Source organism: Chlamydotis macqueenii, chromosome 1 (assembly GCF_036417535.1).
Source record: "Chlamydotis macqueenii isolate bChlMac1 chromosome 1, bChlMac1.mat, whole genome shotgun sequence".
In the NCBI taxonomy this organism is placed as follows: Eukaryota; Metazoa; Chordata; class Aves; order Otidiformes; family Otididae; genus Chlamydotis; species Chlamydotis macqueenii.
The window spans coordinates 214,448,261-214,463,734 of record NC_141556.1 but is presented as its reverse complement, the minus strand read 5'-3'; the positions used below and the strand labels follow the sequence as shown (position 1 = coordinate 214,463,734).

The 15,474-nt window shown below is 53.2% G+C and overlaps 1 protein-coding gene across 2 annotated transcripts in view; it reads right to left on the bottom strand.

Annotated features, from left to right (window-relative positions):
• Nucleotides 1-5,546, bottom strand: part of PGM2L1 (phosphoglucomutase 2 like 1) — a 37,263-nt gene extending 31,717 nt beyond the window's left edge. For both annotated transcript variants that reach the window (XR_015257534.1, XM_086739805.1), the window contains exons 1-2: nt 5,486-5,546; nt 5,201-5,386 (exon numbers count right to left, since the gene is read on the bottom strand). Coding sequence is in view for 1 of the 2 variants with exons in the window: in XM_086739805.1 (XP_086595931.1) it covers nt 5,201-5,311 (111 nt within the window). In the remaining variant the exon portion in view is untranslated. The remainder of the gene's footprint in view (nt 1-5,200; nt 5,387-5,485) is intronic.
• Nucleotides 5,547-15,474: the final 9,928 nt, after the last annotated feature.

Here is a 15,474-nt window from a genome sequence, read left to right as displayed (position 1 = left end):
GAAGCGCCCCACAGCCAAGGACAAAGGTATCTCCACACCATCCACTTTCTCCCTACCCCATCATGGGCTGACAGGCAGCTGGAAGCCCCCCAGAGCCGCAGACAAAGGGATCTCCGCACCATCCTCCATCTTCACACCTCATTATGGTTCTACATGCTACTGGAAGCTCCCCAGAGCCAAGAACAAAGGGATCTCCACACCACTCACCTTTTCCATACTCCATCACGGACCTACAAGCAGCCAGAAGCTCCCTATAGCTGAGGACAAAGGGATTTCTGCATCACCCTCCATCTCTGCACCCCACTACAGACCTAGAGGCAACTGGAAGCCCATCACAGTCATGGAGAAAAGGAGCATCACAGCACCACCTCCGTTTCCTACCACCCTCCATCTCCGTACGGGCAACTGGATGCTCCCCACAGCCATGGACAGAGGGAGCACCACAGCACCCACCACCTCTGTATTCCACCACCTCCACGCCCCGTCATTGTCCTACAGGTAGCTAGGAGCTCCCCACAGCCGCGGACAAAGTCATGTCCCCACCACCCACCATCTCTGAACCCCACCACAGCCCTACCAGCAGCCAGAGAACACCCAAGCAGGATCACATACTTAAGGTGGGTGGGAGGGAGGTTAAGTTCCTCAAAATAAAATTTCAGATTCATGAACCCATTGTCTGGTTCTTCCAGTTGGTGGTGTCTTTTTTTGGTAAACTTTTTGGGTTGCTCCTTGCTGTCCTTGTTTATTTATGTATTTTTTTAATGTGTGTGTGCATATAGATATGTGACACGCACACATATATAAATATAAAGTGTACCTATGGATAAATCTGCACAGAGGAGCCCGGGCGGGTGGAAAGCACCAGGGCTGGGTGCTGCAGGGCTCCCCAGGAGTCAGCTGCACAGGCCAGCAGACAAGCCACCTCTGATATTGGCCCGATATAAAACCAGAAACAGAAAACCTTATGTAACTGATTTTTTACACTCATTTCTGCATGTCTTCTTTAAAAAATCTGGATTGCAGCCTGTTGTACCCATGCTTTCTAGCTCCCTGCTGCTGGAGGAGGCAGTTCTCACCTTCCCAGACCGCTCCCACCAACGTGCTGGCCCCTTTCTTCCGTCGGGAAAAACATTTGTGCAGCTGCAGCAGCTCCGATCAATACCAAACCCACTCCCTTCCCCCTCACCACCCTGGGTTCCCGAACTGCAGGAATATTGCTGCAGCAGGTGGGGAGGGGGAAGCACAGCCACACGGAAGGGCGACGCTACCTTCTTCCTGCACTTCTCTCGTTGCCATCTGATGCGGAATAAAACTCATCCATCTCTCAGAACATTTTCAAACCGTTAGACCACCCAAATAGGTGTAGACCAGCAGTTAAAAACCCACCAAAAAAATCCTACGTCATGCAGAATACTCAGATTTATGAGCTCAAAAGCAGCTAACGCAGGCAGGTTCCAAATTATACAAAGCAAGGCTTAACGCTCAAACCTTATTTCTGAGAGCTGGAAGTTAAGAGAACGGCGACACCAACACAGACAATGTAAGTTATTTATCCAGGCAGAGAGTAATGCCAGGAAGTATAAGCTTCAAGAATATCCTGATGGACTTCATATTGTTCAGTGTCTTAGAACTGACACTAAAGCACAGCACTTGAGCTGTTTCAGAGCTTCCCCCAATTCACCGAGCTGTTTGCGCGCTCTTAATACCCTCGGTTGTACTAAGATGGGTTTTGTGCCCCAGTCTACCCAAACCAAGTAATTTCAATAATTCCCAATTTTATCTTCCATGTTTTACTGTTAGAGCTTGCAATGCATACAGGTAATTTCGAAGAATTTCTCCTCTTCTCCTTTGTGGCCAACTCCTAGATTTTTATTTTCCCTTGTTTGTTTTTTTTTTTTCCTTAAAAATTCACTTAGAAGTCTTTATAAGAAAAAATATTGCAGGTTGAATGACAGGAGCAGGGTATTGGTCTCTAATTACCAAGTCCATTTGCTCTTGAAACACACCTTAAAAGCCACAAAGATTCAAAGAACACTCAAGGGCACCCCAAAAAAAAAAAAATAAAATAAAATAAAACCAACCAAGCCACCTTGTTAGGAAGTAGGAAGCTATCTGTGCTACTTTTGTGCACTGACAGCGAGTCCATGAATAAAAATAAAACGAGGGTACAACGAAAGAGGCCTGCGCATGCAGCTCCTGGAGAATTAATTCAATTTTTTCCCCCCCACGTGACGTTCTAACAGTGCCTTTGTAACAACCACAAAACATCCCCTCCTCCAAGGTACACCCCACCTCAACCACAGCCCGGGAACGGTTTGCGTACAAACGCTCCTCCGTATCTTTACTGAGGATGGGAAAAGCTGGGCTACGCTGAGCGTGCCCGGGGAACATGGGTCAGCGAGCCTACAGCGCTAATTAATAAACCAGCAGCCAACAGCTTGGGCTTAAGTGTCATTTTTACAGTGTGAGGACTTAGCGAGGGAAAGCAGGAGGGCATTTGTTATCTCAGACCTACCGCAACCTCCTCTGCTGCTACGTACAACAAATGCTCGGCTACCCATCTGCGCACGCCTCACGTTCGTGCGGCTCTGCGTGCAGAACATTCTTGAGGCTCTGTAAAGCGACCTAAGACAAGCACATAAAGTCATTACTGCAACCAAGGTCCAAAGTTTTAACGTTTGCTCTAAAGAGAAGTGGTTTTCTTGGAGGCAGCGGCTCTGACACAGCTTCCTACACTCGAGGCAGACGTGGAAGCCCAAGAGGAAAGTTAGAGAGTGGATGAAGCGGAATTAAAGGCAGAAAACACAGAACAATGACTAATTGTTCGCATAGTTTACCAACGAGGACCGAACAAGAGGTGGGCCCCTTGTGCCTCCAAGCCTGTCTCAAAGTAAAAAGTAAACACGCAGCAATTAAGGAGACAGAATGGCAAAGGAGGGAGATTAGTTAACGAGCTTCCTTTAAGTCGGTTGCCAGAAGCATTTATGGAGATGCTGAGAGAGGAGGGAAGCAGCAGGATCATGGCATGGTCAGGTTCCCCCCACCCGCCCACGCTCCAGCCCATCACCAGTTACGGTTCCAGAAGAGGTTAGCACGTATACCCACATCAAAAAGGATGAACAGCTCTAAGAATTAATTACAGCAAGTAATTTTCAATTAAGTCAGAGGACAGAAGCTCCCCGCAGCTAAATACAGCTGTGGATGTAGCGCATAGATTTTTTTCCTTGATCAGAGGCAGCAAAATTCCCTGCAGCCAAGGCAGCTGGGGGTGGGAAAGGGGTGAGACAGCTCCTTGCCAAGTCGTTTGATAAGCAGCAAACCTACAGAGACCTCATTTCCTAGGTTTGCGGTGAAACATGAGGGCATGAGACAAACAATCCTTCCTCCTGCCACGCTTGCTGGTTTCTCCTCACCTTCCCACCCCACAATACCCTCACCTTTTTTATTTTTTTTTTTTTTAACATCCTCTACAGAGCAACCGCCAGTGCTTCTGAACTACCCGTGCCCCCAGCCGTGCAGCCCTCCTTCTCCAAGCGATTCCGAGCTCTCAAAATTCACAGGAACTCTCTTTGAAATCTCTCCAAGTAACAAGTTCAAGCAGCCTTGTAGGAAAGGTCACGATTATCACCTAGGGAGGCAAAGGTAAACTGGTACAACCAAATTCACTCTTCAGTTTGTATTTTATTGGTTAATTTTGGCCTTAGAAGGAGCTACAGAATATTTCACTATTGCTGGTTTTAATCAAAAGGTTTTTCCCCAGTAATCTTAATTTTTTTATCCTAAACATGTATGAAGTAGGAGAACTCACACTTTTTAAATGTTGAGATTCCCAGACTTTATTTTCCCATTTTTATCCTCAAAATTTCAATTTAAAATCTTAATAAGAAAAAAACATTGCAAGCTGAATGACAGCAGCAGGTTATTGGTCTCTAATTACCAAGTCCCTTTCCTCTCGAAACACACCTTTAAAAAAAAAAAAAATCACAAAAATTAAAGAGGCATTCAAAAAAAAAAGCCCTAAAACCAACCAACAGGCTGCAAATAAGGAAAAAAAATATTCCTGATAATACCGAGTTATCGAGCGTATTATCAGGAATGTTCCTTCCCTTTTCCTTTCCTTCCCTCCCCCACGCCACTATTGCCAGATATGTTCACAACAGCAGCTCTGAGCGCAGAATGTGCAGATGGCAAGTGTTAATTTCTGCTAAAACGAAAGAAGAGAGCGCATTTCCAAGTAGCAGAGAGCTCATCTAAGGGCTGTCATGTAGAATTTACTTGTAGCCCTCCTCGCTTTCATCCTGATGGGCTGAAACTAGAGAGGAAACAGCAGAAACACATTGGCAATCACTCTCGTTAAAGTAAAAAGGGAAAAAAAAAAAAAGAAGCCACAGACAGAAACCTAAACCACTGGTAGTTTACCCTCCTCCATCTCCAAGATATTTTTTAACACACAGACTGTGACGTTTGGACAAAGCAGCTGAAAAAAAAAAAAAAGAAAAGTCACCCCGTCAACAATGAGTTAAGCAAAATAACCTCCACCACCATGTTATTATGGCCCCAAATTTGCTTTGGAGGGTTTAATCAAAACAAAGCAAGCCTGCAGTGCTCCCGACACCTCGCTGGAGCCGAAAGGGAGGAAGCAGAACGCCAAAACCGAGACCTCGGGAGCCTGTTTCTGGCCTGGGGAGGGTCTTCAATCCAGGAAGCTACGAAAAACAAACCGCTGCCACTCCGCTCTAACTGCATTTGAAGCCAGGAAGGAATCCTTTCCTTCAAGCTGGTTTCTCAGGACGCGCGGCTGTGCCTTAACGAAGAAGCGGGAGCGAGATGAAGCAGGTGCCGCCAGCGAGATGACATCGCACCGTCCCTTCGCCAGGAACGGCCGCACGCCTCACCTGTCCCCTCTCCCCGGCTGAGAACGCCTCGGTCACAGCCTGGCGAGACCAAAATAACGGGTTGGTTTTTTTTATTTTTTTGAAGGAAGGCCGACCCCCACCTGAGGGGAACGGGCCCTGCAGAGGGAACGCAGGGGGCCCTGGGGTGGGAGAAGGGAATGAACACCGCCCTCAGCACTGGGCTGGATGGGAAGGAGACAAACGCGATGGGCACGATGACAAAACCGGGAGGGAGGGGAAGGCCTCACCGCGTTGTTTTTGGGTTTTTTTTTTGGGGGGGGGGGTGTTCCCGGCCACACACCCACCTTGTCCCAGCTGAGCCACTGCCACACCGCCTTGTCCAGCTGCGCGTCGCCGGTGCTGCGGGCGACCAGCACGTTCGAGTTCACGTCCCCGGGGGCTCCGCGCTCGCCCATGATCGCTGTTTGGGGCGGGGGGGGAGGAAGATGAAGATGACGATGGCAGCGGCTTCACTCCGCGACGCGCATCACCTGAGGGAGGGGAAGACCGAGAGGAAGCGGACCGGTGCCCCAGCGCACGGGGGAGGCGACAAGGGGAGCCCGGGGATCCCCGCGGCGGCCGTTATTTACCTCCGCTCAACGCTGCTAACGGCGACCGGCCGCCTCCACCGGCAACGCTCGGAGCGCTCACGCCCGGCCCCCCGCCCCCACCCGAGCACCGCCCACCGCCGCCGCGGCACAACAACCGAGGCCCCGCCCCCACGCCGCCGCTCTGCCAATCCCGCCTGGCGCGCCGCAAGGCATGATGGGAAGTGTAGTCCGAGCGCCGCTCGCGGGCTGTATAATGTAGGGAGGGGCGGGCGGGGAGAAACTACAACTCCCGGCAGGCTTGGCGGCGCGGCAGCTTGGCCTCGGGGTGGGCTGAGGGGGGCAGCGGAGGTCCCGCTTTTCCCGCCGCATCCCCTCGCCGGTAGCCATGTCTGTCGCCTCGGAGGGCTCCGTCCTGCCCGCGGCTCCGGGCTCCCCGTGGGGGTGCTGGCACCGGCCCCGTGGGCGGCTCAGTGTCACGTAGGGCTTGGCCTTCAGGAGGCCTGAGGGTGGAGGCAGAGAGGGGGTGGAAGCTCCCTTCTTTTTCTTGAGGCGAAAAAAAAGAATCATTATATTTCTTACCACCCTGCTAAACAGGCGCTCCTGGGTGATCTGCATGAGGAAAAAGCTAAAAACCTCTCTAGCTGTGCCCCTTCTCCAGCCTCCGAGGCGGCCTTCCCGCTGCTGAGCGCATGGTCCGTGCCCTCCCGTGGGATAATGGAAACGGGGCTACCCCGGGGGAGCAGCCCGCCGCGCGGAGGCCTTTGCAGACCGGCCTCAGCAGCCATTAAGTTGCCGTTAGGAGGAAGATCATAACCCCGGCCTTCCCTTCCCTGTTCGCTTCAGTTCTAATTGAATTGTCTGTCCCCGAGCAGAAGGCCGCAGCGGTGGCCACATCCCCCCGAGCATCCTCATCCCGCCGAGCATCCTCATCCCCCCGAGCATCCTCATCCCGCCGAGCATCCTCGAGCATCCTCACCCCGCTGCGCATCCTCAGCGAGGTTGCCATGGTGACAGCAGGCACTGCAGAGGAATGCGAGGCTTCGGGAAGATGGGTGGAGCGTGGTGGGACTGCTGCCCGGGGGACGCACCGGCGGGGTTGGGAGCAGCACAGGCTCCTGGGGGAGGTGGAAAGAGAGACCAAAGGGAGAGGAAGACGCAATTCGGGGACGACAAAGGCGTGGGGAGGCTGCACGGAAGCAGCACAGCAAAGCATCTTGTTGAAAACTAAATATAGAAGGGAGCGACCCATCTATGAAAGCTTAGGAGTCTCAATTTAACGTCTCTTGCCTTCAAATCTCTCCAGTCAGTGTCCTGAAGGGACCTCTTCCAAACAAATCCTCCGTTGCAGAGGTCTGGCTCGGCTGGGGGGAGATGGACCTTTAGATTGGTCTGTTACAGTGAATTACTGATAGAAGGCAGCAGGAGATAAGAAGGAAGGAAGTCAGCATAAGTCCTCTGTTGTCACTGAAGGACTCTCCTAAGGTTGTTCCTGGTACAGAAGAGGAGTCCAGACACTGACAGAGTGTGATGGTTTAGCCCGAATCACCACACAGTTTCTCGCTCACCCTCCCCCTCCCCAGGGGGATGGGGGAGAGAATTGGGAAGGAAGGAGAACTCGTGGGTTGAGATGAAGACAATTTACTAAAATAAAAGGGAAAACTACAATAATAACAGAATATAAGGATATTAAAAATGTACAAAGTGAACAATATGTGTTTTCTCACCACCCGATGTCCCAATGACCGATACAGCCCGTCCCGAGCAGCGATCACGGAAACAAACCCGAGCAGCAAGCAAAGGAGCAAAAGGGAGCCAGCAAGGTAGGGGGAACGATGCCAGCAAAACGAGCAGGAAGGATGGATGCCAGGAAGGCAGATACCCACCCTCGCCTGCCCCCACTTATATACTGAGCATGACGTTTATGGCATGGAATACTCTCTTTGGCCAGTTTGGATCAATTATTCTGTCTGTCTTTCTCCCAGCTTCCTGCATCTGCAAATTAGCGAGACTTGGAAAGCAGGACGGTGTCCTTGGTCTCATTCACAACAACTGGTATCATCAGGGTGTTTATCAACATTCTTCACAGACGAAATCCAAAACATACCAGCTACTGAGAGGAAAAATTAACTCCATCCCTGCCAAAACCAGGACACAGAGTGAGGAAATCGGGCATAGCAGATGACTCAAACAGCGAGTGTGTGGGATACTCCATCTCCGGATGGATTTGGGGGAATGAATTTGCACCTGACAGTCAGCGTGAGGCGCAGCACCTGCTTTTCATACCTTTGCTGCTCTTTTCTCCTCCTTTGTGTTTTGTTGTCACGGAAAGAAGGCCAGAGCCTAGCGTAACAGGAGCTCCAGCCCATAAAACCTTTGTTTTCATCCCCAAAAAGGACAACGGCTGTGTTAAATCCCTCTCCAAAGCCTGCCAAACAGGAGTGTTTCTTCCAAAACCCTGTAGTGATTTGGAAAGGCAGTAAGAGATGTTGTTACAATTAATCTTCAGACTCCAAATACTTCAATTCTTACCTTTTTAAAAAATTATTATTCCTATATGCTTAATGAAAGCTTTAAGTTATTCTGAATGGTGATTTTTTTGCCGTCAGAGCAGGCAGGTGAAACCTTGGACCTCACTGAGTGGCTTCACAGAGGACGGTGCCCACAAGCTGCGTTCAGCACTCAGCTACGTAGCCGTGATTAAAAGCAGGATTTTTTCTTCAGATATCTAGGTAGGAGAATTCTCATTCTCTCAGATGTCAGTGCTCCTCCGTGATTATTTCCCTGAAGAACAGATAAACCAGCCTCACAGAAGATAAAAATCTCCACCTGTTATTTCTTTACCAAGAATAACCGCGGCTTGGAGGGTTGGAAACTTCTCAGGATCTTGCCAACGCATCCAAAGTCAGAGAGTGATGATCTGGCTTCCAAATATTTCCCCGTGAGAGGATTTTGGTTAGCTAGCTCTGAGGCACGACGGTGCCTCTGGCAGATGGCAGGCAGCCCGAGCAGCTCCAGAGCAGGGCAATCATAGAAAAAGATAAGAGATGATACAGCTTAGATGGAGATTTGTTGTGTTGGCCTGGAGAAAACACTGACCTCACGGGAGGTGACAACTAAATCCAATGTATTTGAGGGTTAATCAGCCACAGGAGGAGTTTTTAAAGCTGATTATGTTGCTACAGGAAAGTTAAACTGCATCCCATCTGCTTCCGTGCTGTCACAGAGAGCACGGCACAGAGAAGCCGCCACGACTCTGGACCGCGCTGCGCTGGGGCTCGGCACATCACGGGACTCGTGGGGACTTGGGATGATTGCAGAGTCTCCCCGCACTCACCGCCCGTGCATGCTGCCAGCAGAAATCCCTATTTTCTTCTGTTACTAACGATGAAATTTGCAGTCCTTCTGGCTGTGGAGGAAAGCCAGAAAATAGGAAATTAATCTGCAAGGGAAGGAAAGCCAACATTTTTAAGTTTTCCCCCTCCTGTATCGTTTTGCCTAATTGAGGCTCAGCGTGCTCAGACCAAACTGGGCAGCAGCAAACCGTCTAGGGGCTAAAAACCACGGGAGAGGCCGCATTGCCAGCAGTAAATACGAGCCAGGCTGGGAGGAGAAGGGCTGACAGGCTGCTGGCAGCCGCCAGCTCACGTGCCGGGAGCTGCCCGAGCCAGCGGGGACCGTGGCAGGGCTCAGCTGGGGGGAATGACTTCTCCCTAGCCAAAAAGAGCCGGCGCATCCACGTACGCGTGCGTGGGACTGCGTTGCTGGTGCTTTCAGGGAAAGGCCCTGCTCTCTGTGCCGCCGTTACCAAACCCAGAGTTCCCCCGTGTAGCATAATCGCAACTACGGAATGGCAGATCACTGTCTGTGCCCCCAAAATGAGTTTTCTTCTAAACAAAATCATGGAAGTTAATGGAGACTTGTGAACCACACATAGCTCCTGTTTGGGGTTTGCAGTCACGCAATGCAGGGGTAAAGAGCGAATCCGTTCTCCTTTGCGTGGGTAAATGTATCCGTCCTCCTGGCAGGGTGGGGTTTGCAGCGTCTCACTGTCGTACCCCCCAACAGCGATGCACGTATTTGCTTCTTACCAACGTGTTTGATGTTTTTTTTTCCACAGAAGAACAGCTAAGCGCACCGCGATGTCACCGAATACCAGAAATAAAACCCGTCTGTACGGTCACGTTAGCATCCTCGGCGATCCGGTGCCGCAGACCAAATCCTCACCCGCAACAAACCGGATTAGCTCTGTCGACGGCACAGCTCTGCGCAGCCCTGCGCCGCAGAGCCTCGGGGCCGAGCGCAGCCGGTACAGTGTTTCCATGGCAATTTTACCGCACACGGTTTGTTCCAGATCGCCTGCCAACGGCCCAGGGCTCCCGCGGTATTCCAGGTTGGTTTTCTGCCCCTGGTTTCTGCAGGGAGCGGGGGGCACACAGGAGGAACCCAGCGCGTCCCTGCAGCTCGCTGCGGAGACTCCCCGCAGGCAGTGTCGCTCTGCGGCGCATCTTTTGGGTTGTTATTTGTGTATCCTGCGCGGCCTGTTCTCCTGTGCCTCCTGGTAATAGCAGCAACTCCGTCCTTTCCTTTCCCTCTCTCAGGGTAGGGTACTGCCAGAAAGGCAGCGCAACTCTAAACGCAGGCAGCATTGACATCCCTGCCAGTTGATTGCACGCCGCACGGGGAGGGACGGGTGCATTTTTGGGCCTGACTGCCGTTTTTAATCCGATCTGGGGTCAAAGCAGCCGAAGTGCTTTGTCCTGAAGAAGCACAGGCAGAGCACAAAGAAGGGGAGCGGGCTGGCAGGTGGGAAGGACGCAGCAGGGACCGCTGAGGTTAGGAAACAGCTTTCCAGCTGTCCTTGGTTTGGCGCTTCACAGTGTCAGCCCTGGGGAGGCCTCATCCTGCACCCTCCGGCACTCACAACACACTCCTTGCCTTCCTCAGGAGCGGAGCATCCTAAACACCCACGCTTTGCAAGCAGCATGTAACGCGCAGCCCAGAGCCGCTGGATAAACCTCCGCTCTCAGCCCAAAGAGAGGGCAGGCAGCATCTCTGCTCGCCGCTGCTGCAGTCTCAGCTCTCCGGTTCACGGGCCGCGCCGCAGCCGGCAAACGCAGCCGGCGAGATCTTTGGTAGCGGGCAGCTTGGAGCCACAAACGCGCCGCAAGTCCAATTCTGCCTGCGGGCGCGTGTCCGAGGCAGCAGCCCCGAGCCAACAAGCAGAGGAACTTGGGCTCATCACCTCTTCCCACCCCAATCTTGGGGTCCTAGCTGACAAAAAAAAACATTTTATAGGCTCCGGTGACTAAGCACTTAATCTCAGGCTTAATCACGCCGAGGCGGCGGTATTTACAGAGGCTGAGTAGCGCAGTGGGTTAGTGTGCCAGGCGTGGGTGCGAGAAACCGGCGGTGAGCATCCCTGGTCCCCAGCACCGATCCAGCTCTCCGTGTTCGCCCTTGGCTCGGGGCACGGGCTCAATCCAGGGCTGCTGTTTCGCCTTTTTGGCACCTCCAGCTCGCTTAGGCTTGGCTTTGGTCGTCGGTCCCCTCGTATATCAATCCTGTCCTTTACAAACCAGAAACCGAACACAGACCTGGTTATTTTTAATCCTCCCCTGTAGGTATTAATAGCCCACGCGCGTGCTCTGCTGAGCAGTTCTCCACCGGCCGCATCCATCTGCAGAGGAGAGACGTGGCGGGCCCGTTGCCTCCGGTGAGAGAACAAGAAAGGAGCACGGATCAGGCTTTTCGCCCCAATTTATCCCCTTAATCCCAAAGTACAGGGAAAGCTGTGTAAATTTGTACCAAAAACTTTCTGCAGGGGGAGTAGCTGAGATCCTGGGTGTCTGGGATTTCCTGATTGTCGGTAAAAATAACGATGCCTTGATCTTTATTAAGAAATGCTGCTTTTTCTTACCGTATAATGCAGGTTTTTAGGTACCCATAGGCAGTCAAGCTGAACTGCACTGCCCCACAATTGCCCAGTCCCACCAGTTAGTTTTAGCACCAGACTTTTGATAACATTGTTATAGCTTACCGCCTCCCTTTCCCCTCACCTGGATGAGAACAGGGGAAAGAAAATGAAAAATAAGGAGCGGAAAAAGGGGAGACAGACAGACAGACAGACCTGTGTGGCTGGAACAGCCGCAGTCCAACGGGAGCCAGGGCCGTGTCTTACCCCTGAGTGCCAGATCTCATGTAGAGGGGGTCCAGCGTAGCCCCCAAATCCTGACTCTGCCTGCTGAGGGCTCCTCCGCTAATTCATCTGGCAGCTCTCAGTGCCAATTTGGCAGCACGGTGGCCATCACACGTGCAGGCCACCGCGGTACCGGACACCAGGGAAGGGAGATGGTGCTCTGCACAGAGGCTCAGAAAGCTAAACTCCCCTGAACACTGTGTTTTTTCATCATGCACTTTAAAAAAAAGCTCATGAAGTGACTTATCTGGGTTAGACAGGAGCGGGAGCTGCGCCCAGCGCTGCTCGGCGAAGGGCTGGGAGTGAAAAACGCTGCAGCAGCGAACATCTGAGCTGTTTTAGGGAAGAGGGAGATGCCAGAGGTGGGTTTGGTGCTGAGCATCCCCTGGAAAAGAGCCGTCGGGAACCGGTGCTTCCTCTGCCACCGCAGAGATGGATCCCACGCTGCTAGCAGCGTGCAAACCCGGCCTTGCAGACAGGCAGAAAATGGAGAGGGGCAGAATAGAATAGATGTTTTTCGTGCCTGCACATAATTAATTTGGTTTCCCACATCTTTATCTAAAGCATCAGATACCAGCCCGGTGTGAGGGAGGCGGCTCGGACGGACGGACATCCGATGCAGCAGGATGATGGAAAACTTCAAGCGACCGACCCTGCATGGCGATTCCTGCTGAGCTTCCAAATGGGTCAGATTCTTTGGTATAAGTCACTTTTGTTTCTCTCATCCCTCTGAACAAGTGTATTGCTCCCGCCGTGACGCTGCAGCCCCATCAGCACGGCAGGCTGTAGGACAGGCCTTGCTTCTTTGGTGAGAGGAACCGATCTATTTAGAAGAAATTGATGTGTTTTGGATGCGGAGGGTTTTTGATGTCAGGGAAGAGCTTATGTGCCCAGGAGCAGCCCCGTTCCCATAATAATGACCTTGTCACCTCCCAGAAAATCCTTTTAAGGTAGCACAGGCAATGGCCAGCCACATGTCTGAGCAGGGCTGACTGAGTTACCTCGCAGGAGGACGTCACCTCTGCGCTCCCTCCAGAGGAAGATGGGCGATAATGAATTGCTGAGTTCACTGCTTAAACCAATCGTGTTTCTGGAGGATGCTGTGAGCTGTGCCACAGGGCTTAATCTGACCCAATTAGCAAAGAAACATCACCCAGTGGCATCTGTGCACCAAACCTACAAGCCAAATCTGCTCCATTGCCAGCACAATGAGCATAACCAGCAAGAACGGCTGACTGGGAGGGTGAGAGGGGTCTGGGCAAGTTATCACTGCACCGTGGGAGATGCTTGTCCAGTGTCTGTCACCTGCAGCACACGGGATACTCATTTGGCATCCATCCGCTGAGTTGTAGGGGACATGGACCAGTTGGAGAGGGTCCAGAGGAGGCCACGCAGATGCTGAGAGGGCTGGAGCAGCTCTGCTGTGAGGCCAGGCTGAGAGAGCTGGGGCTGTTCAGCCTGGAGAAGAGGAGGCTCCGGGGAGAGCTGAGAGCGGCTCCCAGTGCCCAAAGGGGGCTGCAGGAAAGGTGGGGAGAGACTCTTCAGCAGGGCCTGCTGGGACAGGGCGAGGGGTCATGGTTTCAAAATAGAGGGAGGCAGATTCAGATTGGATATTAGGCAAAAAAATTTTAAGCTGAGGGTGGTGGAGCGCTGTCCCAGGTTGCCCGGAGGGGTGATGGATACCCCATCCCTGGAAACATCCCAGGCCAGGTTGGCCGGGGCTCTGAGCAACCTGATGTGGTTGGAGATGTCCCTGCTCCTGGCAGGGGGGTTGGACTGGGTGGGCTTGGAAGGTCCCTTCCCACCCAAACCATTCCGTGATTCTATGATTCTCTGCCCTGCCATGAACTGGGAACACTTTCCCTTTCCCTGCCTTTTTTTTTTTAACTGTTTCCCAAGATTAACTTTCCCCATCACAGCCCCTGTCCACCACGGCCTGCCAACCCTGCATTGGTGCGTGGAGCCTGGCTCAGCACACCCCATGGGAGAGCAGCACGCCCTGCCCCGGCCAGCAGCCCGCTCCTCCCCGGCACACCGTCCCCGTGGCAGCGCAGCGTTCCCACCGAGCGCTGACGGCTCTCTTCAAGAAGCAGCTCCCCTTGAGCTCACCTTCCCATGCCTCAGTCCCACCGCGCTGTGCATTCACCTCCCAAAACCAGCGATGCCATCGCTATCGGTCCCTGCGCTGCAACCGTTTCACCTGGTGTGTTTCTTATCGAAACACCCAGCATCAAAGCAGTTCCAGGAACAGGCTTCCGCGATTCCCGTTGCTCCGACAATCCGACCGTTGCTTCGCTGAGCCAAGGTCAGCATGAACTTCCCATGCACGTGACATTTTGATATCCTTTCCCAAGTGCTGGGCAAACTGCTACAGACACCATCTCACCTGTGATTCATTGCTGGGCGCCAAGGAAAAAAAATCTGAAATAAATTGGCCTCCCGTGAGCCCTATTTTTTTTTTTCTAGCTGCATTGCTTAAACCCTGAATGTGGTCAGCTAGGATTTGCACGGTTGGATTTAGTGATGCAGCCAAGGCCAGCGCTTCCCCTGCTCTCCTCCGTACACCTAAGCGCGTCTCCTTGCTGTTAAAGCAACCAGCGTGAGCGGGACCCAGAAATCTTCTCCTCCTGGGGCTGCGGCACGGGGAGCGAGGCCAGAGCGCCATCGGCTTTGACGAGGAATCTCTTGAGCTTCGCGGTGAGCACCGAACTAGTTCTGAAATCCTTCCCCCGGCAGCTGAAGCAAACGCATTTTGCGAGGCTCCCAGATCCGTTCTCCCCACTGTACCCCCATGGTTTCATACCCCTCTGAGCATCCTCAGCAGCCCAGCACAACACCCTGCTGAGGATGAGCTCGTCAAGCCATCTCGGAGCCGTGGGTCCCAAGGCAATGCCAGCCAGCCTGGAGCTGTGGGTCCCATGGGGACAGCAGCCATCCTGGAATCATGGGTTCCATGGGGACACCAGCAAGCCCAGAGCTGTGGGTCCCAAAGGGACACCCAACAAGCCTGGAGCCATCCGTCCCAAGGGGACACCAGCCAGCCAGCCCAGAGCCGTGGGTCCCACGGGAATACCAACCAGCTCGGAGCCATGGGTCCCATGGAAACACCAGCCATAGAATCATAGAATCACAGAAGGGTTTGGGTTGGAAGGGACCTTTCAAGCCCACCCAGTCCAACCCCCTGCCAGGAGCAGGGACATCTCCAACCACATCAGGTTGCTCACAGCCCCGGCCAACCTGGCCTGGAATGTTTCCAGGGATGGGGCATCCACCGCCTCTCTGGGCACCCTGGGACACTGCTCCACCACCCTCAGGGTAAAAAATTGTTTCCTGATATCCAGTCTGAATCTGCCTCCTTCTATTTTGAAACCATGACCCCTCGTCCTGTCCCAGCAGGCCCTGCTGAAGAGTCTCTCCCCACCTTTCCTGCAGCCCCCTTTGGGCACTGGGAGCCGCTCTCAGCTCTCCCCGGAGCCTCCTCTTCTCCAGGCTGAGCAGCCCCAGCTCTCTCAGCCTGGCCTCACAGCAGAGCTGCTCCAGCCCTCTCAGCATCTGCGTGGCCTCCTCTGGACCCTCTCCAGCAGCTCCACGTCCTTCTGCTGTTGGGGTCCCATGGCGACATCCAACCAGCCCAGAGCCATAGGTCCCATGGGGACACCACCCAGTCTGGAGCTGTGGGTCCCATGGGGAGAAGCCCAGCTGCTCTGGCCCTGGGGATCCCAGGGTGTCGGTGCCTTGAGGACCCGGAGGCAGCTGCCACCAGGTGGCACTGGCACCTTGTCACCCAGCCCGAGGCCCCAGGGCACCCCCGGCCCTGCTGCAGGCTCTGGTC